This window comes from Aquarana catesbeiana, linkage group LG12 (genome assembly GCF_042186555.1).
Source record: "Aquarana catesbeiana isolate 2022-GZ linkage group LG12, ASM4218655v1, whole genome shotgun sequence".
NCBI lineage: Eukaryota > Metazoa > Chordata > Amphibia > Anura > Ranidae > Aquarana > Aquarana catesbeiana.
This window is the reverse complement of record NC_133335.1, coordinates 116705194-116730011: the sequence shown is the minus strand read 5'-3', so window position 1 is coordinate 116730011 and position 24818 is coordinate 116705194. Positions and strand designations below refer to the sequence as shown.

At 45.1% G+C, this 24818-nt stretch overlaps 1 protein-coding gene across 2 annotated transcripts in view; it reads right to left on the bottom strand.

Annotated features, from left to right (window-relative positions):
* Positions 1 to 24818, bottom strand: part of RETREG3 (reticulophagy regulator family member 3) — a 947700-nt gene that overhangs the window by 310451 nt on the left and 612431 nt on the right. The window contains exon 10 of one of the 2 annotated variants that reach the window (XM_073608287.1): positions 7011 to 7989. The exons of the other annotated variant lie outside the window; for it this stretch is intronic. Coding sequence (XP_073464388.1) covers positions 7550 to 7989 — 440 coding nt within the window. The 3' untranslated portion in view covers positions 7011 to 7549. Of the gene's footprint in view, positions 1 to 7010; positions 7990 to 24818 lie in introns of those variants that run through there. 2 annotated transcript variants of the gene reach the window in all.

Below are 24818 nucleotides of genomic sequence, written 5' to 3'. Positions count from 1 at the left end.
TATCTGCACCTATTGGTCCACATCACTTCCTAATTATGCGACAGAGTGGTGTGTCATTTCTGCCACAAACCAGTTGGTTGGTCACAGACATTCACAAAACAGGAAGTTGAATAGCTCTTGGTTTCAGCAACAAAAGGTAGAATATGAACTGCAAATGATTTTCACACATTCACATGGTACAACATTTGAAAAAAGAGTGCAACTTTGTTCAAAAAACGCATACTGTATATCTAAAGAAGACAGAAAGGGGGAAAAATGGGATCTATCAACTCTATATTGTCAATGATTCAACAAAATGTTAACGATACTGTATATACACTTTATGAAAGACTGCATTGCTTCATAAACGGTTTACTGAATAAACCCCTCTAATGTGTAAAAACCCTGCAATGATGCTGCTCCTTTTAGTGTTTATCCTATTATGATACTATAAAAGCTGGCAAGTTACCAGTCTGATGCTTTTGGTTAGCGACGTCCACTTCTTGCATTAGAAGCACTCTCTTTCACTTCCCAAGTGCATTAGCAAATTAGCAAAATGAATTGCTCAGGAGACTTTAGCACTTACCTTTCTGGCAAAGTGATCAGCTGTGGACCACCACTAGGCAAGCAAACACTGCCATGTGGAATAAGGATCAGATTGGCGCTGTGATTATAGTGGACAGTTCAAAGATAAAAGTAATATGTTAAAGCGATTGTAAAGTCTCTTTCTCTTATAACAAACATGTTATACTTACCTGCTCTGTGCAGTGGATTTGCACAAGGCAGCCTGAATCTTTCTCTTCTCGGGTCCCTCTTCGCTGCTCCAAGCCCCTCCCTCCTGTCAAGTTCCCCCACAGCAAGCTGCTTGCTATGGGGCACCCGAGCTGCAGCTCTGTGTGTCCATTCAGACATGGAGCTGCCGTTAGGGCCCACCCCCTTTCTCCTGATTGGCTGACTTTGATTGACATCTGTGGGAGCCAATGGCGCCGCTGCTTTGTCTCAGCCAATCAGGAGGGAGAGTCCTGGATAGCAAAGGGACTCGTGGACATTGCTGGAGAGAGAAGGGGCTCAGGGAAGTATTAGGGGGCTGCTACACACAGAAAGCTTTTTATCTTAATGCATAGAATGCATTAAGATAAAAAACCTTCTGCCTTTACAACTCCTTTAAGGTTCTACCTAGTCTTCCCATATATAACAAAAAATAAAAAGCAAAATGTATTAATATTTAAAAGTGCTTGGGGGGTGTGGCTGGACGCTGAGCGGTATGGCAGCCTGAATCCTTGCTCTCCTCGGACATGCTGCTCATCGACCTCACACAGGGACACAGCCATATACTGATGGGCAGAAACCACACCACCCGCTCACAGAAACGGGGAAACCTCGGGATATCATCCGCCGGGTCCCCCGATCCACTCCTACTTCACACAGCCACCAGGGGCCGTCATGCCGGAGGCTGAGAACATGGCGCCGCAGCGTGCCACACAGGCATCCTCTCCCCCTGCTCCAGATGACTCCCGAGGTCTCCAGGAACTGCACTCTGGACGGCGGGCCGCCCCGCAGCACAGCCATCGGTTCCATTCTCTACCCACCAAGGAAGGTTTTAAGATCCTAATCTCAGAGGTTAAAGAGGCCTGCCGCAGTGAGATCAAAACCCTGCAAGCGGACTTTCATCACCTGGCTACTCAGGTGGAGGACCTGGAAGAAGACCTCCAAACTACTAAGCTTGCCGTTCACCGCGTTCGGTCTCAACAGACGATCGCTTTATGCTTGTGACATGCAATGCCATTTAGAGGATCTCGACAATCGCAACGGGCGCAACAATATCAGGGTTCGGGGCCTCCCGGAATCCAATAGCCTGGAGGATCTGAGAACAATCCTCCAGACTATTTTCAACAATCTACTGGGAGCCCCAACCTCCATGCATATGGAAATGGATAGGGTCCCAGAGCCTTGAAGCCCAAAGATCAAGCATCCAAACCCAGAAGTGTTATCTGCAGAGTGCACTCGTTCACTTTAAGAGGACATTATGCGCAAAGCACGGGTGATGAAACTGATAATTGTTGATGGCACGCCAGTACAACCATTTCCTGACCTATCCTGGATTACCCTCCAGAAGCGCAGACTGCTTCAACCGCTTCTCCACTCTATGCATAACAGCAACATTACCTACCTTTGGAGGTTCCCCTTTAGTCTGACGGCCATGCATAACGGAAAGACAGCAACTCTTCGGGTCCCCGAGGATATCCGCTTCTTTTGCGAGACATTGAACATCCCCAACCCAGACCTAACAGGTTGGGACATCACCCCCCCACCCCCTCCTCCTCTGACCACAGGCTGGCAGAGTGTCCCTCTAAAGAAGAGGGGGCTGACCCCCGATTCCCCACGCAAGAATCCCAAGCACCGAACAGCCTGACGAATTATCATGGCTGACATTGCACTCTAGCCCTTTCAGCTTTTTAAAAGGCGACAGACCGGACTGCGGGAGAATGCTTTGCCCTTTACATTTGAACTAAAGTTGAAATTTCAGTTCCAATACTTATTGGTTAATATGTTTTCCCCTCCAGGTTGTGGTTCTTCTCCAGCGGGGGCAAGGCCTCGCCCTCCCAAGCGGCTGTTTTTCTGGGGGTCCTGCCGCGGCCTGGCCCGGGTGATTACACCCTGGCCGTCCAAACTGGACGTGGGATCGCCCGCCCAGACCGTGGTATTTAGCCCACAAAGTTACAACTTACATATGTCCGTTTTACACTTGACTAGTATTGTCCCCCAGCCATTTAAACTCTAACCAAATTTTCTTTTTATCAGGTCCTAAATTTTAAATAGCAGTTGGCACTTGGTGTCTGACACTAACCCCCCTTAGTTTGTATTGTGATTTGAAGTTCCTTATTTGATGTTTTTTACCCCTAGTCACCCTCTCTGGATGATGGGGGTATTACGGAACGATTTGTTCTAAGATGTGTGTTTTATTTCTCCTTGTTTTTCTTCTCTTTTCCCTCCCCTACACGGCTCGTCACTTCTGGGTCCATGACTCCACACACATGCGATGAATTCCACCTGTGGCACAGAGAACCACCTCTCCAGGCTTCTGGGCTAGATAAGTATGATGCACCTCAACACACACCTACACAATATTACCCATTCACACCACGGCCCTCTCATGATACAGATTTACACAAATAATGTTAATGGCCTTAACTCAAATTTCAGGCACCAGCTGGCATTGAGGAGCTTCAGAGATTCAGGGGCAGAGGTAATATTCGTCCAAGAAACACACTTTGACAAAAGAGGCTCCCTGGCATTTACTTCTAGATCCTTCCCAACAGGGTACTTCGCATCCGTCATTAAAAATAAATCAGCGGTAGCTATTCTGATCAAAAGGGGCTCCCCATTCACACCCATATCCTCCTCCTCTCGCCCATTCTGCACGCATGTGTGCCTAGACTATTTCTTGCTAAATGCTCCCGCCCTGCGGGCGCTCGCTACAATAGACAACTTACCTATGTCATGGTCAGACCACGCCCCAATACTTCTAAAGCTTAAACTAGATACCTCTAAGGTTAAACTATGCCACTGGTGACTTAATGACTTTCTCCTGAAAGATGACACAGCCAGGATGAACTTAGAAACAGCCTTAAAACTGTACTTTATCGAAAATAGTGCCCCAGAGATTTTCACGGGGACCCTCTGGGAGGCACATAAGACGGTAATACGTGGACACTGTATAGCCATCTCCACTGCTTGGAAAAAGAATACCAAACAAATGAGACAGCAGACTGTACAGAGACTCCGAGGCCTAGAATCAAGACTTACACCTTCATTCTCCATTCGTCTCCTCAGAGAAATCATACCCCTATGGGCGGTCCTTAATCCTTAAGAGCATATATATATAGGTAGGGTCAAAAAAGCCCTTCAAAAACGATGCCAACTTTATTACAATAAGGGCAACAAAGCCCATACTCTCCTGGCCCGCAAATGCCGGGAGCAGACGCACACGTCGGCCCCCCAGGCCCTACAAGACTCTCCATTACCACCCTGACACCCGTATAGCCCAATTACTCTGACTACTTCTCGGACCTCTACAACAACTCCTCCATACCGCACATCCCAACCCCAGGCAGCTTCATGGACCGCGTTCGAACCTACCTGACGAAAAGCGGAGTAGCCACCCTTCCTGCAGAAGCATTACAGTCACTCAACTCTCCGATAACCGAGGAGGAGATTTCTGAGAGACTGAAACTCCTACCAAAAGGTAAGGCCCCAGGCCCTGATGGTCTTCCTTACGAATATTACAAGACATTCCTACCCAACCTACTGTCACACATGACCCGCTTATTTAATGGATTTCTGAGCAGAGACGATATCCCAAGAGACACGCAGGCTTCTCATTTGACATTAATACCCAAACCTGATAAGGATCACACACTGCGTGGGAACTATAGACCCATAGCTCTGTTGAATTCAGACTTAAATGTTTTTACAAAACTACTCTCCCTTTGTTTAAACTTAGTGCTTCCCTCCGTAGTCCATAAAGATCAGGTGGGCTTTGTCCCAGGACGTCAGGCGGGAGACAACACTAGGAGAGTCATCAACCTAATTGACATCATTAACAGACAAGATACTGAAGCGCTCCTGCTAAGTTTAGATGCAGAGAAAGCCTTTGATATGCTCAGCTGGCCATTCTTGTTCTCAACTCTTGAATATCTGGGCTTCAGGGGGTCGTTTCCCCGGGCGATTAGACACCTCTACGCCATTCCATCCGCCTCTATCAAAACGCCTTTTGTGGTGTCTCCTCCTTTCCCCATTTCAAACGGGACGAGACAGGGGTGCCCACTCTCCCCATTGCTCTTCACCCTGTGCATCAAACCCCTGGCAGCCCAGATCAGACAGGACACAAACATTAGTGGGATTATGGTTAGGGGATGCACGACCCTCCCCAATCTCCATAGGCTCCTGGAGAAATTTGGTTCCCTGTCGGGATATAAAATAAATGCCGCTAAATAGGAAGCCCTGCCAATTAACATCCCCCCACTGGAAGTGCATCATCTCTCTGAAAATATTCATTATGCCTGGAAGACCTATGCCATTAAGTATCTTGGAGTATACCTCACTCCCCGATATGAGTCTTTATACGATGCAAACGTCAGACCCCTGTTCACCCAAATTAGGTCTCTCCTGTCTAAATGAAGACACTATCCAATATCTTGGTTTGGACACATAGCCTCGATCAAAATGACCATACTACCCAAAATACTGTATTGCTTTATGACCCTCCTAGTGCCCATCCCATTGGTACAGTTTAGAAAGCTCCAGACAAAACGTTTAAATTTTACATGGAACTACAAGCAGCTCGCTCAATACTTCATGCCTCCTGGAACGAGGGGGGTTTAGCTCTCCCAAACCTCCTCCACTACTACCATGCTACCCAGTTGAGAGCAATTGCATCCTGGATTACCCTCCCGGCCTATAAACGATGGACCCAAATGGACAAATTATGGACAGCCCCCATCCACCCGAACTATTCATTTGCACTTCCCTATTACATACTATGAACCTGCTGTGTTCCATATGGAAACAATTGAATCATAGCAACCCCCTCCACTCTGAGGCCTCCTTATAGTCACAGCCTTTCTCTATAACCCTAAGTTACCCATTAGTCTAACCCATCGAATGATCTCACCCTGGTTACAGAAGAAACTCCACTACGGACACCTAGTGAACCTGGTAACTAGGGTACTACTACCCTTCGACGAACTCAGAGCCAAACACAACCTCCCCGCACGGCTTTCTTCGGGTACCTCCAGATACGACACTACGCTTTTACAATCACCCCGAACCTACAGTTCTCAATACCCTCCCCATTTGAAAGAGTGGTCCTATCAGGCCACTCACAGAGAGGACTGACCTTGGACATATATAAAATTCTAAACTCAGTTAACAGACTCTCATACATGCGTAAATGGGAAGAAAATCTTGGGGAGGAATTGTCTCCTGAACAATGGAGAACTGTATGGTCTTGTGCAGCTAAAAGCTCTATATGTACACTTTATAAATAAAACACTCATAAGGTGCTCTTAGGCTGGTACCTAACACCATCTCACTTATGTGCCATATATCCATCACCCTCGGATTGCTGCTGGAGAGGTCTTCAAGACCGGGGCACGCTATTCCATATTTATTGGAACTGCCCAGCTCTTCAGCCCTACTGTCGTTCGGTACTGGGTCTTCTCCATCAGCTGTTTGAGGTAGATGTCCCCCTCTCCCCAAGCTGTTCCTACTCGGTCTTTTCCCTCCTAAACTTCCCGGATTAACAAAAAAACTTGCCACACACATACTCACAGCGGCAAGGTGCTTAGTGGCGTTGCACTGGAAAAACCGACATCCCCCAACACTTTCGGACCTCTATGCCAGAATTAAAGACGTAGGAGTCTATGTCGGCCCACTTAGAAGATTGTATAGCTAGACATATGGCAATATGGGGGCCTGGTACCTCCGGGTGGAACCCCCTTAATTGCTGGGACACCTCCCGCCATGTGGAATGAGTCTGCACAGGATCCTCGAGTGACGAGTCTAGCTGGTTGGAATTACTCTCCTATACACTTTTCTTCCTCCCTCTCCCCCCCCCTTCTTTTTTTTTCTCCCTTTTTGGAAACGCAGACCAAGCAATAATAGGATCATTTTCATCCTGATAGAATGTTTAACTGTTGATCGAGACCTGCCTATAGGCTTATAGGTATTACTACTGTGTTATGTTCACACTCTTCTAGAGCTGTATCTCAACCTCCTTTTATTAAGCAACTTTGCCTCATGTTTGATAATTGCAGGATGCATCCACGCCTTCTACAGAAGTCTGTTGATTCATCATAATTTTCCATTTCCCTCCCCCTCGGTATCTGTTTTATTTTATAACCCCCACTTGTGCCTTATATTTTTGTATTGAAACAATGAAAATTTAATAAAAACTGTCAATTATAAATAATAAAAAAAGAAATTTAAAAGTGCTTTTTGTCTAGGAAGAGAGGAAGGACAGCATCTGGTTTCCATTATTAAGGAAATGGTTTACTATATGACAGAATGAAGCCCCACCGTAGACAGAAGAAAAATTAAAATGCACAGACTGTGAGGACACTTCTCTATGAATCAATAATGTTAACAATCCACTTCAAACTTCAGCATCTCTTAAGTGCTCGGTCCAGATCCTATTCCCATGATTGGGGAAAGAACGACCACATGGTATGAATTAATACACCTAAATGTAAAACGTGTCCCTGCTGCTAAATCACCAAATATTAAAAAACCTCCACATTAATAACAAACATAGGTGTTCTCTAGCCCGAGCCTGAGGTAGGGCATTTATGAGAAAAATTAAACCAATTGCACAGTCCATCATCCAGCAGGAATTTCAGATATAAAACACTGCAGCTTTCATTCTAGACTGACTAATCTATTGGTACTGGTTCACAGTGGTAAAGTAGCAGGCTGGCAAACCTGCATTAAGAAACGAAAACTTCACACAGATACAGGTTTACAATGAAAAATGTTAAAGTTCACAAGAGGCTGGCACCTTCCTAGTAAATTACTGTTGGCCACGTAGATTGGTTGGATCCATCTGGTTTAGCTCGGATTGGTCCAGCAACTCAAAGTCATCAGCTTCTGCATCAGTGTCCATTTCAGAGCTTGAGTTTCTCTGATATGTTTTGGGTCTTGTGTTTTCCAAAAACCCAGAGGCTTGCTGGGTGACTCCTGCCAATGCCATTTCTATCATCCCTCTTGTGACTAGGTTGGTAAGGTTGTCTTTGATTTGCTGAGCACCAAATGCAAGTGGTATTTCAGACTCTGATGACTCCTGCTCATCATACAGCTGGCCAGAGCACATATGATGATGACTGGCTGAAAGAGGCAGCCCAATGCTGGTATCATCTTCATCATCTATTCCCACTGTCTCTGGATTGATGGAAGGAAAATCAGGGAGATCTCGAGCAAAAGATTCTTCTGGATCACTGTGGCGGTCCAGATCTATAGAGAGAGTAAAAATATCAATGAGTCATACACATATAGTCTACTGGATTTGCAAATCATATAGATGGAAAAGCGCCTGCTACTGAGGGCTAGTATTTTGTTTGATCATCCATATGGAACAGACCTATCTGCACTGTTCATCTACTTATAAAGACAAATGGGGAAGCACTGATCCAAAGGATGATGAACAATAAACCATGATGGAAATCCCATATATGATAAAGGTTCTTTATTGGCAAGAAAAAAAAATGATTGTAGCTGCCAGGAGATGCATATAGATCCAGAACAATAATCAGTAAAAAAATAAAAATACAAGCGACTGCATTGACATTCACAAGAACTTACAAGGACTGCAGGAACACTCAGGAGCTAGGAGAGGTGGAAAGGAGACTATCCCACCTCCAAAAAGGTGGAATAAACCGCCGGTGGTGGAGAGGAGCCTGTGGGGTGCTCAGGGAAGTGACAAATCGACAAGAGTGCTAGAGGCGAGGGACTGTCCACAAGCCCCAAGCCTCACAGCACAGACCACCTGAAGAGGAACGATGAGGGCCAGTTGTGTAACCAGGAGATCCAGGAGAGGAGAGCCGCAGCATGGGTACCACTAGAGTGAATCAGGGAGAGCAGTGATAAACTCTCACGGCTCGACTTTCGGGTTTCAGATGCTGCGATCAGCTCACTGCGTCAAACCTCCATGCAATGACAGGCCTCAGTGGGCTGCAAAACGTCCCACGGTCAAAAACAAAAAGGGTGAAATTGTCCAGGAAATTAACCAGGAAAAGTTGCCGAGATCTTGAACAGTGCAGACACTACGTTTCGGGGATTAACCCCTTCCTCAGGTCACGTGTTCAAGAGCTGGCGAGAAGCAAACTTTTAAATAACAAGCATAGTCCTGCTCTGCATGACGAGGTGTGGTTTTTTTTTTTTTTATTTCTCTTTTTGTACCATAAAAAAAAATAGAAATTTGCGAAAAAAAAAAAAACAACAAGCATAGGGGCAGGGAAGCCATCCTATCCACCTCCCCAGGAATAAAATTACAACATGAAACAAAGCACCAATAAATATCTTCATAAGAAATTCATAAAAAAATCAATAAATGTCAATAAATAAATATGAAGGAGATATACAACAAATGTATATACATATATAAATAACAAATATATATTAAAAAAATGGGATTTTTGTACTCACCGTAAAATACATATCTCTGAGTTCATTGACGGACACAGCACCTCCCTAATCTGGACCATTGGGTTATATCGCCTCTGCAGGAGGAGGACTAGGCAGAACAGAAAACACCCGGCTATGCCCATGGGCTGTCCTCAGTCAGTATATAACCCCTCCCTGCTCTAGGTATTCAGTTTAGTAGCAAGCAGTAATAGAAGTATCAAAAACTCCATAGAGGGATGGGTGCTGTGTCCGTTGATGAACTCAGAGAGATGGATTTTACGGCGAGTACAAAAATCCCATTTTCTCTTTCGTTCATTGACGGACACAGCGCCTCCTTAATCTTGACCACCAAGAATGCCACCTTCTGGGACAACTTAGGTAAGGGAATCTCCTTAATATTCTCCAATGGAGGTTTCTGGAGAACCGATAGCACAAAGTTTAAATCCCGTGGCGGCAAAAGAGACAGTACCGGCGGAGCCACATGCCGGACTGCTTGAATGAAGGTACAAACTAAAGAGTGAGTGGCTAGGGGTCGCTGAAAGAAGACTGCTAAGGCAGACACCTGTCCCTTGATGGTGCTCAAAGCCAACTTCTGTTCAACGCCCTGTTGAAGAAAAGCTAAGAACCGAGCCACAGAAAAGTATAGAGGATGAACGCCAATCCACTCACACCAAGAAATGTACGCTTTCCATGTACGATGGTATATCTTATTAGATGTCGACTTCCTTGTCTTCACCATAGTAGAGATCACTGATCCCGACAAACCTCCATCTCTCAGTACCTGGCTTTCAATGGCTAGGCCATTAAAACCAGTTACTGTAAAGCAGGATGGAAGCTCAGCCCTCGGTAAGACTGGTCCTTAGTGGTAGTTTCCAAATGACGTTTACGTCCACCGGAAGCCTTTCGCCCTCGGTCCCTTGTAGGCACCACAGAAGAGGAAGGCGTTGGCCCCACAGTGAAACTAGGACGACTGTGGCGTCTACCAGAGGAACTTGCGAGATTGCTACGAGCCTCAGTTACTTCCCGTTGAACTGAACCTGCTGAAGGGGCCGACGTTTGAGAAGAAAAACTACTAACCTGGGGGACCCTTGGGTAGTTCGGACATCACCCGAACCTTTACAGGAATTATACCCACACAAGGAGACACAGGGCTCCCCGAAGTGGACAAATTCTGTTCTCCTTCTTTGGTACCCCCAAAAGGTTCAATCTGTGGACCCCCTTGATGATCGCGACGGAGGTTCATGAAACTGGAAACCAGCGAAGATGTCCCCCCAACCCAGCAATGAGTGAGGACAGACCTTCACGCTGAAGGAGTCTTGTCAGAGGATCCGGAGAAGCCTGCTCTAGGCTTACCAGCCCAAAATTGCTTGGAACTTCCCGGGGAAGACTTGAGAGATCTGTTTCCTTTATCTGCAGTCCCAGGAGCCTGGAAGAATATCTTATCTGAAAAAGAAAGCTTGGACAGCACAGGAGCTACATCCAAGGCTGCATCGCAAATATACTGTAGCCCATGGACCAACTGGTCCGCTAAATCAACATAAGCAGTGGGAACCTGCTCACTATCCAGACCCTGGCGCAAAAGCTTGGCCCATTTAGTTAGGGTCTGTGACACCAGGGTCGAGGCCAAGACTGGATGCAATGGCGACCCAGCCATAATAAACATGCTGTGTGCCACAGCTTCCGCATTCCTGTCAGCCGGGTCCTTAACAGACGGGGATTCCTCTACTGGAATCATGGTTGCTTTATTCAACCTGGAAACAGGAGGGTCCACCACTGGTGGGGTAGTCCACTTTTTTTAAAAGTGATTCTTTAAAGGGGTAGCGTACTGAGAAATGTATGGGGACCACAAAGGGTGATTTTGGTTGTTCCCATTTCTTATAGGTAAACCTATCAAAATAAGGCTGATAAGGAAACACCCTTGGTGTGTGAGGTGACTTATGCATACAATAGGACACAGCCACGACTGTGGCCCTGTCAGCCACATCCCCTATCTTTAGTCTCCCACACCTCAGTAACAAGTGTGTCTGCCAGCGCTTTTTCACTCGCTGCTGAGCCCGCAGAGGACTCATCCTCACTATCGGACGGGTCAGGGGGCAAGATATTAAACCACCCTGGACGGGCCACGTCCCCGGTGGCATCAGGCTCAGAATCACATATGTTTCATGGGAGTCATTGTTGCTAAATCACCCTTACGAGCTAGGGTTTGCATATAGTGGTGTATTTGAGTAAATCTATAGTGTTCAGTATTTGGCATTTGATATTTTTCTACCAGGGATCTTTTGGTTAGCATACCCTTGTGGTCACAGAGGTCTGCTATCCGTATTAGGCCCTTGTTGGTCCACCATTCGAATGCGGGGGGTGAGGCCCGGGGTGAAGTCTCTATTTCTCAATAGAGTTGTTGGCGGATTATGGGGTGACTTGAATTTCTGAGTCCTTGAGAGTCTATCCCAGATCTCTAGCAAGAAGGAAAGGGTAGGACATAATACGATCGGTCTTTCTTTCGTTGGTAGCCACATAATATATGAAATTGGGTTAGGATGACAGGAATAAGATTCCATTGTCATCCATATTGCTTGGGGTTGTTGGGAGTGAAATTTAGTAAGTTGGGCCATCTGGGCCGCATTAAAGTATTTCAGTAAATCTGGTAGGCCAAGTCCCCCTTTCTGTTTTGGAGTGTACATTGTGCCTTTGTACACCCTGGGCCTCTTGTCTCCCCATATAAACTGGAGAATCTTTTTTTGGAATGTCTGCAGGTCAGGGCAGGCTAGTTACACAGGTATAGTACGAAACAGATATAAAACCTTCGGTAACACATTCATTTTTATCGAGTGTAGTCTGCCAAACCACGATGGGGGGTGTATCTGCCATCTGGCTAGGTTTTCTGTCAGTCTTTCACACAGAACAGGGTCATTTTGTTTATATAAGAATTGTATAGATGAGGTCAATCGTATTCCTAAATACGAAAGAGCGTCTGGCTCCCATATAAATTGGTGGGATTGTTCAAGCGCAGTCTGGGTGGAACTCTGCAGAGAGAGGTTCAGTGCCCTGGATTTACTGTGATTGATTGATTTTAAGGCCCGAAATTTCCGAGAACGGTTGTAGAATAGCATATGGGTTGGGAAGGGAGATGATAGGTGATGACAGGGCTAACAAGAGGTCATCAGCGAAAAGTAAGCGCTTGTGCTTTTACTCATCCTAAATACTACACCATTGGAGGCTTTCTTTTTCTCCCTCTCTTCTCCACCGGGCTGTCCGAGCCTTGGCGGTATTTGCTCTAATAGGCATGTCTATTGTATGAAGAGCGGAAAGGAAAGGAACTAAGCCATAACAAACAGATGGGAACGTCTGTACATCACTGAGATGCAATATATAGCTCCAACAAAGAGACACCTAATGATGCCTGATTTAATCTGTAATAAGGTGAAAGTTCTGAGAGCCTAATGCTATCTGAATATTTTTCATGAGGACCTGCATGAACTTTGACCTATCCATAAATTAATTCAACTCCAGTCTTTTTATTAAGCTTCACAGCCGAGATTCAGTTTTTCACCTGTTCACTTTATGAACTTTATCCTAGATACACAGACACTAAGCACTTTTCACTTTGGCTTTGCATTTTTATATATATTGATTATTGTGATATTGTATGTTTATTTTATCCACAGGATTTTCACTATTTATTTCATTCTATTAGTCATTTTATATTATGTGTGATTAGATTTTATGCGCGAGATCCTTTTACTTTAACTATTCCATTGAAGTGTAATGTGAACACTTTTGATGTTGCTGCTGTCATCGTAAGACATCATCACACATCAATATTTGTAGCTACTACACATTTTCACTTTTTATGTCATTTTGTACCAATTTTCACTATTACTCATTAACAGCGCGAAGGACACTTCTACTTGCACTTGTATAATAATTGTAAAATAACTGTATAATAATTTAACCACTTCCCGACCAGCCGCCGCAGTTTTACTGCAGCAGAATGGCACGGGTGGGCGAACTGACGTTATGTTACGGCGGCCACGGCGATCAAATTCGTTGTAGAACTGATCAGTCTCCAGGCCCAGGCCAATGATTTATGGCCTAGACCTGCTGATCGGTCCTGACAAATGAGTGATGTCATCTCTCCTCGTGGAATCCTTTTCGTTCCAGAGAGAGGAGATAACATCTAATTGTGAGTTGCACCAACACTACACTAACATCAGTACACATAGGCACATATTTCACCCCCCGATCACCCCCCAGTTAACCCCTTCACCCCCTATCACTGTGTCACCCAGTGCAGTGTTCATATTTTTCTTTGATCACTGTACTGGTGTCATTAGTGACACTAATCAGCATTAGGGTAATTAGTATTAGGCCCAGATAGGTCTAGGGACCCCCCCAATAAAGGTTTAACCCCTCGATCACCCCGTCATCAGTGATCACCGTATTAGTGTCACGGGTGACGCTGCTTAGTTAGATTTTTTTATAGCATCAGGGCACCCACCGTATATTACCCAATAAAGGTTTAACATCCTTATCACCCGGCAGGTGACATCAGTTAGGTTTTAGTGTCAGTCAGGGTCTGCATCGCCCCAGGCAGCGTCAGACTAGTGCCAGTAGTGCTAACACCTACGCACACACCATACACCTCCCTTAGTAGTATAGTGTGTGAACGGATCAATATCTGATCTGATCAGAACTAGATTAACGTCCCCAGCAATTTAGGGTTCAGCAGGATCAGCCCAGATACCTGCTAGCACCTGCATTTAGCCCCTCCGCCCAGCCCACCCAAGTGCAGTATCAATCGATCACTGTCACTTACAAAAACACAACACACATAACTGCAGCGTTCTCTAAATCAGGCCTGATCCCTGCGAACACTAACAGTTTTTTTGGTAGCTTTGAAGCAGTCGCTGACAGTCAGGAGCTCTTTTTCCTGTGAGTCTCACCACTGTACCAGTAAATTTAGAGAGCAAAATGTCAAATCGAAGGTATAGTATTGAAGAGGTCTACACGTTTCTGAGCATGACAGATAGTGAAGAGGAAGTCAACCATCTGTCAGATTCAGGCTCAAAATACGAACCAGTAGACAGCAGCGGCACCCTGACAGATAGCTCTGAAGACGGAGTTGTGGTCCCTGCCAAGGTCAGGCGTACCCGACCCCATTCTGCTGTTGTTGAGGTGCAAGAACCACAGGGCTCTTGTATGGAGCAGAGAGCCAGTACTAGTGCCGCTCATCCTTCTGGTGAACTGGCAAGCACCAGTGGCCTAGTACATCCTGGTCGTACATCCAGCACTGCAGTATCACGTGGTAATGTGGCGAGTCCCATAAGTGCAGGTCAAGCTGGTGAGGTGGACAGCACGAGTAGAGTCCCTCAGCCACCAAGAAGACGAAGACAGGCCCCGTCAAGCCCATAGTGCCCTTCCTGCTGCATATGCCAATCCTAATTGGAAGCTCACCACTTCTGCAACACCCGTACTTCCCCCATTCACTGGCCAATCTGGAATTCAGGTGGAAACAGTTGATTTTATGTCACTTGATTTTTATTCGCTGTTTTTCACGCAAGATCTCTATAGATCTATTGTGGACCAAAGCAATTTGTATGCTGGTAAATTCATCGCCACTAATCCCCATTTGACCCTTGCCAGAGATTGGAAACCTATTATGGTTTCGGAATTTAAGACCTTTCTGGGCCTATCCCTCCTCATGGGCATAACTAAAAAGAGTGAGTTGCGGTTATATTGGTCCACTAACTCAATTCACCATATGCCCATGTTCTTTGCTTCCATGGCCAGGGCACGATACGAGCAGAACTTGCGGTTCATGCACTTCAATGACAATGAACTCTGTCGTCCTTGGGGTGACCCTGGATACGATCGGCTCTACAAAATTCGGCCCCTCGTTAACCACTTCAACCAACAGTTTGCAGCCTTGTTTACTCCCCATCAAGTTGTCTGCATTGATGACTCCCTGATTAAGTTTTCTGGCTGCTTGTCTTTCAGTTTCCTCCCAGCAAGCGTGCCAGATATGGGGTCAAGATGTATAAGCTCTGTGACAGGGCCACAGGCTATACATATAGTTTTATGGTTTACGAGGAAGCTGGAGAACTGCCCAGACTACATAGGGAGCGCTGGTAAGATTGTATGGGACTTGGTGTCGCCCTTATTTGGAAAGGGGTACCACTTATATGTGGACAAATATTACACGAGCGTGCCACTTTTTAGTCACTTGTTCGATCACGGAATTGGCGCATTTGGCACCGTGCAATCTAATCGCCGGGGCTTACACCAGCGGCTTGTAGATTCCCGTCTTAGGCTGGGGAGAGAGCCTGCTTGAAGTGTAATAATTTGCTCGCTGTGAAGTGGAGGGATAATCGGAATGTTTTCTTTCTTCCCTTACGCAGACGGTCCAAATTCCTACGGCGACTGGTGTTGTGAAGAAACCGCTCTATGTCCACGAATATAACCTTAATATGGGAGGGGTGGACCTCAAAGACCAGTTGTTAGCACTGTACCTAGTCGCCCGTAAGGCCAGACGCTGGTACAAAAAATTGTCTGTATACTTATTGCAATTGGCTCTGCTGAATGCTTATGTGCTATACAAAGCTTCAGGAGGAACTGGATCCTTCCTTAAATTCCAGGAAGAGATCATCACAGCCCTTCTGTTTCCAGACGGTGCTGTGGCCCAACTTCCCAATCCCCAAATGCAGTAAGCTGGCTGCATGAGAGGCATTTTCCGTATGTCCTCCCTGATACCCCTACCCAACGAGCCCCCCAAAGAAAATGTTGTGTCTGTAGAAAGCACAGATATAGTCGTGCCACCCGCTATTATTGTCCCTCCTGACCTGACCATCCTGGTCTTTGTATTGGTGAATGTTTTGAACGCTACCACACACTAGTGGAGTATTAGAGTAGGATACAGCGCTGCACAGACTAGGACATACATTCACAGGGTCTCCAAAGATGCCATCGCATTTTGTGAAACCCGAACCTGGAACCGAACCGTTACAGTTACATAAAAGTGTAAAAAAATATAGAAAATAAAAAAAAAGTGTTGTTTTATTGTTCTCTCTCTCTATATTGTTCTGCTCTTTTTTACTGTATTCTACAATGTAGTGTTTTGTTACTATGTTTTATCATGTTTGCTTTTCAGGTATGTAATTCTTTTATACTTTACTGTTTACTGTGTTTTATTATCAACCATTTTTTTGTGTTCAGGTACGCCATTCAGCTGCAGCACTGATTTATTTATCTTGACAGCATTTGCTCCCACGATACATACATCAGCGACTCCAGCGCTGTAGAAGGTGATTTCACCATCACAGTTAAAAAAAAAAAAAAAAAAAAAAAGAGCATATATGCCAAAGCATGGGTGGGGGCAGGGGTGGAGGAGCGATTTGCTTCTAACAGGGCGGATTGCCCCCATGCTTCGGCATATATTTTTTAGGCACAGATTGTGTTAAAAAAGGTTTTATTTTTACTATGTTTTACTGTATTTGTTTTGCAGGTATGGTAGGTGTTACTGTTATGCCCCATACACACGGTCGGATTTTCCGATGGACATTGTCCGATCGGAGCGTGTTGTCGGAAATTCCGACCGTGTGTGGGCGCCATCGGACATTTTCCATCGGATTTTCCGACACACAAAGTTGGACAGCAGGAGATAAAATTTTCCGACAACAAAATCCAATCGCGTCAATTCCGACCGTGTGTGGCCTGTTCCGACGCACAAAGTGCCACGCATGCTCAGAAGAAATTCCGACACGGGACAGCTCGTTCTGGTAAACTTAGCGTTCGCAATGGATACAGCACTTTCGTCACGCTGCAATGTTAAAAATGGTTAATGGTAATACAGCGCACTCTCTTCTTCTTTATAATGTGACAAGAATTAAGTCGTTTTGCTGCTCATATTCACACACACTTCTCACAAACTTTTATTTGTGTTTTTTTAGTGGGATTCCCTCAATATATTGTTATTAGTTGTCACATCTGACAGTTTTATATTTTTTATGTTTTTTTTTTTGTTTTTAAGCCTTTTTTTTTCTTTAATGTTTGAATTTTTTCCAAGGCTGATCTTTGTTCAATGTTATTTTTATTTTTACTCCAGAATATTTTTGTGTGTGTTTTGTGTGTCAAGTTACCCCAACACCATTGATATCTTTTATTATTTAATCTCCAGGAGATTTTTTGTTGTTGGTGTCCCTTGTTCATTTCACATTGTATATTAGAAATTGTCATTTTTGAAGTAAAACACATAGGAGAGTATAATTCAAAACAAAAATCCTTTATTAAGGGTTCAGAACCAAACAAAGAGGAAGGCAACACTGGATCAACAGCAGAAATTAGTGAAGCCTGGGACCCCCACGGCAGACATCAATTCTTAAACATCAAAATTGGTGGCCTGAGGAGTCCATATGTAAGGGAGGCCAGTCTGGTCCGGGATTCACAGAGACTCGGATAGCAGCAGATGACATCTGTGTCCCCAGGCTGTGGTACCACAAGAGGCTGCATCTTTTGGCCGACCAGACTGGATCCAGGGCAATCACTGTCTGGTCTTCCTTCCACACTTCCTTCCGGGCTGTGGCTGTGCTGTTGGAGATGTGGCAGGATGAGGAGTAGGACCTGGAGGAGGAGGAGGACTGGGAGGACCTGGAGGAGGACTGGGAGGACCTGGAGGAGAGGGAGGAGGAGGAGGAGGAGGACCTGCAGGAGGAGGAGGAGGACCATCCCAAAGCTGTGTGTGAGGTGTAATTTGGCCCCTCATACCTTTCTCCAGAGCCTCTGATATGAGGGCCTGACACATGGCTTTTTGGCCCTCCTCCATCCTCTGCATTTTATATGCTATGAATGCAGCAATGTTCTCCTGCCTGGTCTGTGGTGCTCCCAGGACCTCTGTAGCCCTCCAAAAGAATCTGATAGCCGCCTCCTCTAGGGCACTCGTCCTACTGCCACTTTCTGTTTTCAGGGGGGGTGGAGGGACCTGCAGATCAGCCAGCCGGCTCGGCCCGGCCACCTCCTGGCTGAGACTTCCCTGTGTATGAAAAAAGGACATGGTTGTAATGTTTTGCATCATCAATCACAATCATAAATTAGTACTCCCAACTAACATATAGTTCACATCATTGATTGGACAAGCAGAAATATTTAGAGGAATGCTATACCTGGCTCAATCTGGGCTCCTCCGCATGTTGCCTGGAAGGCCCAGGTTGGGCGTCAGAAGCCTCAGCCGGGGGGGAAGGAAGCGTGGAAGGAAGACTGGAGAGGGATGGCCTGGGTTCAGTCTGGCCTGCCAGAAAATGCAGCCTGTCGTAGTACAACATCCTGGGGACATAGATGTCATCTGCTGCTCCGGATCTCTGTGAATCCAGGACTTTCTTGCGCTCCCTCAGATATGTGCTCCTCAGGCCACCAATTAATATCTTTAAATAAGTGATGTCTGCCATGGGGATCACCTGCTTCACAATTTCACACAATTGCTCCAGTGCTGCCTTCCTCTTTGCTTGGTTCTTGAAATGGGGGTGGGTAATCTCCCACAGACAGGGCAGCTCCCTTAGCATATCAATGAATAGTGACATGAAGTCAGTATCTCTCATTAAGATATCCATGTTCACTGCAAGACACAACACAAGACAAAGCCTAATGTCAGACCAAACTCTCCTAATCTTGTTACAATATAGGCCTCAATCTAGAAGCAGTATAGGCCCAAGTTTGTCTCTTACCTTCGTTCTTACGATCGGCGCGTCCAATGCTCCTTCCTCCGCTCACAGATCGTACGTAATACGCACGCGTGTTACGCTTTATACACACTGCGCATGCGTGTAACTCCGCCCGCCCCTGACGTTCTTTCTAGTCTATTCCCCGCCCCTTTTCGTTCGGCGCAGTGGGGGAAGAGCATGATGGCGGAGTTACAACAGGTGCGTGATAATTCTAACAACGAGGAGGAGGAGGAGGAAAGCCCGGATCCAGGCACGTCCCGATCCAGAAGGAGACGTTTTAAGGCCACAAATATGTCGTTTGGGGAGATGTTGGAGATGGTAGACATCATGAGGAAGTCCGACTATGATGGAAAATATGGGCCTTACCCCCACCCCAACATCAGAAAGGCCAAAATCATTGGTAAAGTGGTCAGGAGTCTTGAGCGGAATTTCGGGGTACGAAGGTCTAAAGATCAGCTCAGGAAGCGGTGGTCGGACCTGAAGTTGAGAGAGCCAGAGCAGTACCGAAAGATCCGGAGAGTGCTGCAAAAAAGTAAGTAGTTGTGCTGTGTTCATATTCTTTCTGTCTTTATTCCGTTCGTTCTGCTCCATATGCTTTTAGTAATTGTAACGTTTAAAAAGGTCAACTTTAATGTTCATGGGCCCATTATTCGTTCGTATCAAACATTTTTCTTTCGGCCTCTAGAACACCATTGTTTAGGCCATATGCATTTTCCAACATTTTTTTTGGGCCTACTTGGATGCCAAATATTTTTTTGTGTAGATGGGTTTGTTACTAGAATGAAATGCAAACTAGATTGTGTGTAAGGAGAGGACACTGAGCAGCTGTTTTCACATCTGGACACTGGAGCACTAGTGTGGGACACAAGAACACCTTTTTTATTAGGGGGGGCACACAGGTGCTCCAGTGTATACTATAGGGGGTGCTACATCTGTGAAGCTTGTACTAAACAGGTAAAGTATTGCAGCTTGACAAAGGACAATAAAAAAAAGACATCTTTGAACTCGGCTAAAATAGAAAATTGTACCCCACTTCCAAGCAATGTTTCCTATTTCTAGTTCTGCCATCAAATATCTGTGTGCTAATTATACCATTTTTGTTTTACATAGGGGAGAAAAGACTCGGAGGACACTCCTCATCCCAGGAGACCAGAGACCCCCCCCCCCTCTGGAAGAAGGGGAAATACCAACCCAAGAAGCTGAGCAGGAGGAAGAAGATGATGTGGTGGAGATTGGCACCACAACAGGTGAGTGTCTGCGACCACAGGCTCAGGTAAAAGAGATGGATGGTGGCAGATTTTTGAGACCTGTTTTTTTTGTTCTTTATCTCTTTTTAGGTGATCGTGATCCAGAACGCTTTACATCTGAAAGTGCCCAGATACTGATCGGGGAGATCATGGGGTGTAATCTCCAATTGCAAAACATCCAGCAACAAATCAGTGATGTTATTAAAAAAAATAATAACATCATTGATGTTTTGGGGCGAATTTAAACCCCACAAAATCACCTGTTTTATCTTACAAAAATTTTTACAATGTTTAGAAAAGCCAAATTTGGAGGATGCACACAGTGTGCCAACATGTGCTATCTGCCATCACGGGAGATCAATGGACGCGTTTTGGGGGTGCAACCCCTTCCTCAATTATAAAGTCCCTTGATCCCCCCTGATGGCAGATAGCACATGTTGACATTGGTAAATTTGTGTGCATCTTCCAAATTTGGCTTTTCCAGGGGTGATTTCCCCCCATCTGAACGCTATATCAAACCCAGTTCCTAAATACTGATGTCTGATATAGCCTTCAGGTTTTACCTAATGTGAACTTTGTAAGTTCAAGTTTTTTGGCTTTCTTGTTGGTTTTACACAGGCCTGTTTTATCTGAAATGGATATTTCGATTATGCCCCCCCAAAAATTGTTATACAACAAACATGTTGTTTTGTTTTAAAAACCTTTGCTAAATGCACATGTGATTGTGCAGGTATAAAAAAGTGCCTTACTCAAGAATGTGTGGATTATTGTCTCAACACTACAACACTTTTGGGGTGATGTAATTGCTGTTTTATGCAAAAATGGGGGTTATTTCCTAAGGGCAAATACACTTTGCACTACAAGTGCAAGTTCAGTGCAGTTGCAAGTGCACTTGTAGTGAAATGTGTTTTTGCATTTAGGAAGTACCAGCCAACACTATTCTTTATAAGGTTACCCAATCACGACATTTTCTGCACTCAACACATTTCTGTCAGGGTCAGCTCAAACAAACACAAGCAGTAAATGTCCACCAAGAATTGCTTTTGGTTGTTTTTTATTTGAAAAAGGTGTCACAGATTGTCTGGCATATTGATAGCCCCCCTACCCGCAAAGAACTCCAAATGTGTTCTCCACCACTCTTCGGGCTCTGGCCAGCCGGTAATTAAAAACCCTCTGTTCCGGGGTGAGGGTCCTCATCGGGAATGGCCGCATCAGGTGGTCCCCCAGCGCAAACGCTTCATCAGCAACGAACACAAATGGGAGACCTTCAACATTGTCCTCTGGAGGTGGCAAGTCCAAGCTGCCATTCTGGAGACGCCTGTAGAACTCCGTCTGGGCGATCACTCCACCATCGGACATCCGGCCATTCTTCCCCACGTCCACATACAAGAAGTCGTAATTAGCCGACACCACCGCCAACATCTCTATACTATTAAACCACTTGTAATTATAATAGTACGACCCCGAGTTGGGTGGTGGGACGATGTGGACGTGTTTCCCATCAATTGCCCCTCCGCAGTTAGGAAAGTCCCACCGCTGGGCAAAGTGGGAGGCCACAGTCTGCCATTCCTGTGGCGTGGAAGGAAACTGTTGAGGAAAAAACAATAAACATTACTATTTTTTCACAGAAACATGGCAAGCAGATTAGACACAAACATTATGGGTCAACCTCCAGATAGCATTTACTAAGGGGAATTTTACAACAACAAAGTATAAGGTACACCTATCATATTCCCCCTCCCCCCCTCTCATGGTCCATTTCTAACATTATAGGGGGGGGGAACTCTTGGACAGGTAACCCTCTTCACTTCATTGAGAGATGAATGCCTAAATACAGGGTATTACTTGGAACAGCCCCTCCTTAGTTACACTATTGGCAGACCACTGGACAGGTAAGAAGTGTCATAATACAAAGATATAAATACACACTGTACACATTTGAGGACATTTGATCATTCTGCTATTACCTATCAAGTTAATAATAGGATACAAGAACTTTAAACAGTACCATTGGAAAGTAGACAGGCAGGCCCTTGCACTACATGCTTTGGGGAATTCATCCATAAATCTGACCAGTAAAGAGATGGGTATAGTGTGTATGGGTTTGGCAAAGTCAGCAGATAGATGATTGAGGATAATGAATTGGGATCAGCTGACTTAGCAGTTGGGGGGGGGGGGGTTACAAAAAATTTGGGGACACCACAAAAAAAGCCTCTGGCCCTCTGCCTGAATTTAAATCAAAAATAAAATTCCCAAACATTTTAGGGGGTGTTTGGGGTAAAGCACTACTATGGAGCTGATAAAATACATTGTTAAGTGACTACATGAGGTGAATATAGGGCAGGAGACACCATGCTGGGGAGGTTATTGAAGGGCAAATATGTATGAAGGACCTAAAATAATAATGACATAAAAATCCAGCATGCATGAGGACAAAGGGGACATTCACAGCATATTACAATCATGGTAATTAGGGAATGAGGAAAGAAATACAATATATTATCAAACATTTAATACAATAAAATGTGATATAAAAGGATAAAAATCTTACCTTCATATACTCCTTCTGCAGGACCTGGATGATGGCAGAACAGGTCTCTGGGATAATGATCCCCAGAGCCTGGGGGGAGATGCCTGTCGAGAACTTCAAGTCCTGCAGACTTCTCCCTGTGGCCAAATACCGCAAGGTAGCGACCAACCTCTGCTCCGGAGTGATGGCTTGCCTCATGCAGGTATCCTGCCTGCTGATATAGGGGGTCAGTGAAGCCAACAAACGGTGAAACACGGGGTCCGTCATCTTGAGAAAGTTCCTGAAATCATCAGGATTATTCTCACGGATCTCACGGAGCAAAGGCATATGACAGAACTGGTCACGCTGAAGCAACCAATTCTTGGTCCATGAACTCCTCCCCACCCTGTTCATGGACTGGACTTGTGTCAAGGTCAGGACCCCAACACCAAGCCCCCGCACAGCACGAACTCTACAAAGAGTACGCATACGAAACATGGCTAGAAAACGGTCGGCTGCTCAGAACGAAGTAAAAGAACGCACTGAAGAACAGCAAGGCCTGTGAAGAGCGACCTGAAAAACAGCAACGAGCAGGCAAGATCACACAGAAAACTCCGATACGAACTGACTGCACGCACTGAAGAGCAGATACAAACCCACAAGCACAAACTGAACGTCAGAAAACGATCTGAAAGCCACGAGTCTGAAAAAGCGCGAATCGTCTCTCACCAAACTTTTACTAACACGAGATTAGCAAAAGGAGCCCAAAGGGTGCCGCGCTTGGTTCTGAACCGGCCTTTTCTAGTCTCGTCGTACGTGGTGTACGTCACCGCATTGTTGTCGATCGGAAATTCCGACAACTTTGTGCGACCGTGTGTAGGCAAAACAAGTTTGAGCCAACATCCGTCGGAAAAAATCCTAGGATTTTGTTGTCGGAATGTCCGAACAAAGTCCGACCGTGTGTACGCCCTATTATACTGTAATGTTACTTTATTTTATTGTTAACCATCATTTGCTTAGCAGGTACGCTATTCAGCTGCAGTACTAATTTATTTATCTTGACAACAGTGTTTGCTCCCACTATACGTAAATCAGCGACTCCAGCGCTGTAGGAGGCGATTTCACCACCACAGTTAAAAAAAAAAAAAAAAAAGGTGCATGTATGCAGGGCGGTATTCTAATGGTGGGCATACCCACCGATTAATCTCTTTTTTTCGTTCAGCCCACAGGCTGCATGAAAAAAAGAACATTACAATGTATGCCCAACAAGGACCAGCAACGTACTGGTATGTTGCTGGACTTTGAGTGGTTATACCAGGATGATGCCTGCAGGTTTAGATATTATCTTGGTATCATTCTTTTCAGCCAGCAGTCAGCTTTCAAGTAAAAGCAATCCTAGCGGCTAATTAGCCTCTAGACTGCTTTTACAAACAGTGGGAGGGAACGCCCCCCCCACCATCTTCCATGGTTTTCTCGGGCTCTCCTGTCCCAACAGGGAACCTGAGAATGCAGCCAGTGGTTCCGCAACCTGACCATAGAGCTGATCAGAGACCAGAATGGCTCCAATCATCTCTATGGCCTAAGAAACCAGAATCTATGAATATTTCATGACTTAGGTTTCGCCGGATATAAACAGCGCCATTGGGAAATTGGCAAAGCATTTTTTCACACCGATCTTGGTGTGGTCAGATGGCTTGAAAGCAGGAGAGATCTAGGGTTTAATAGACCCCAATTTTTTCAAAAAAAGAGAACCTGTCACTACAGTTTAAAATTATAATAAAAAAAGCAAAATCAATAATTAAAAAGAAAAAATAAAGCACCCCTGCCCCCCCGTGCAAAGGTGAACAGAAGCGTCGCTCTGGTGTCATAAGTAAACAGCAATTGCACCATGCATGTGAGGTATCACCGCGAAGGTCAGATTGAGGGCAATAATTTTAGCAGTAGACCTCCTCTGTAAAGGCTTTTAAAAATGTATGTAGTTTGTCACCGCTGCACGTTTGTGCGCAATTTTAAAAGCATGTCGTGTTTGGTATCCATGTACTCGGCATAAGATCATCTTTTTTATTTCATCAAACATTTGGGCAATATAGTGTGTTTAAGTGCATTAAAATTAAGAAAAGTTTGTTTTTTTCAAAAAAATTGCGTTTGAAAAATCGATGTGCAAATACTGTGTGGAAAAAAATGCCAGGACAG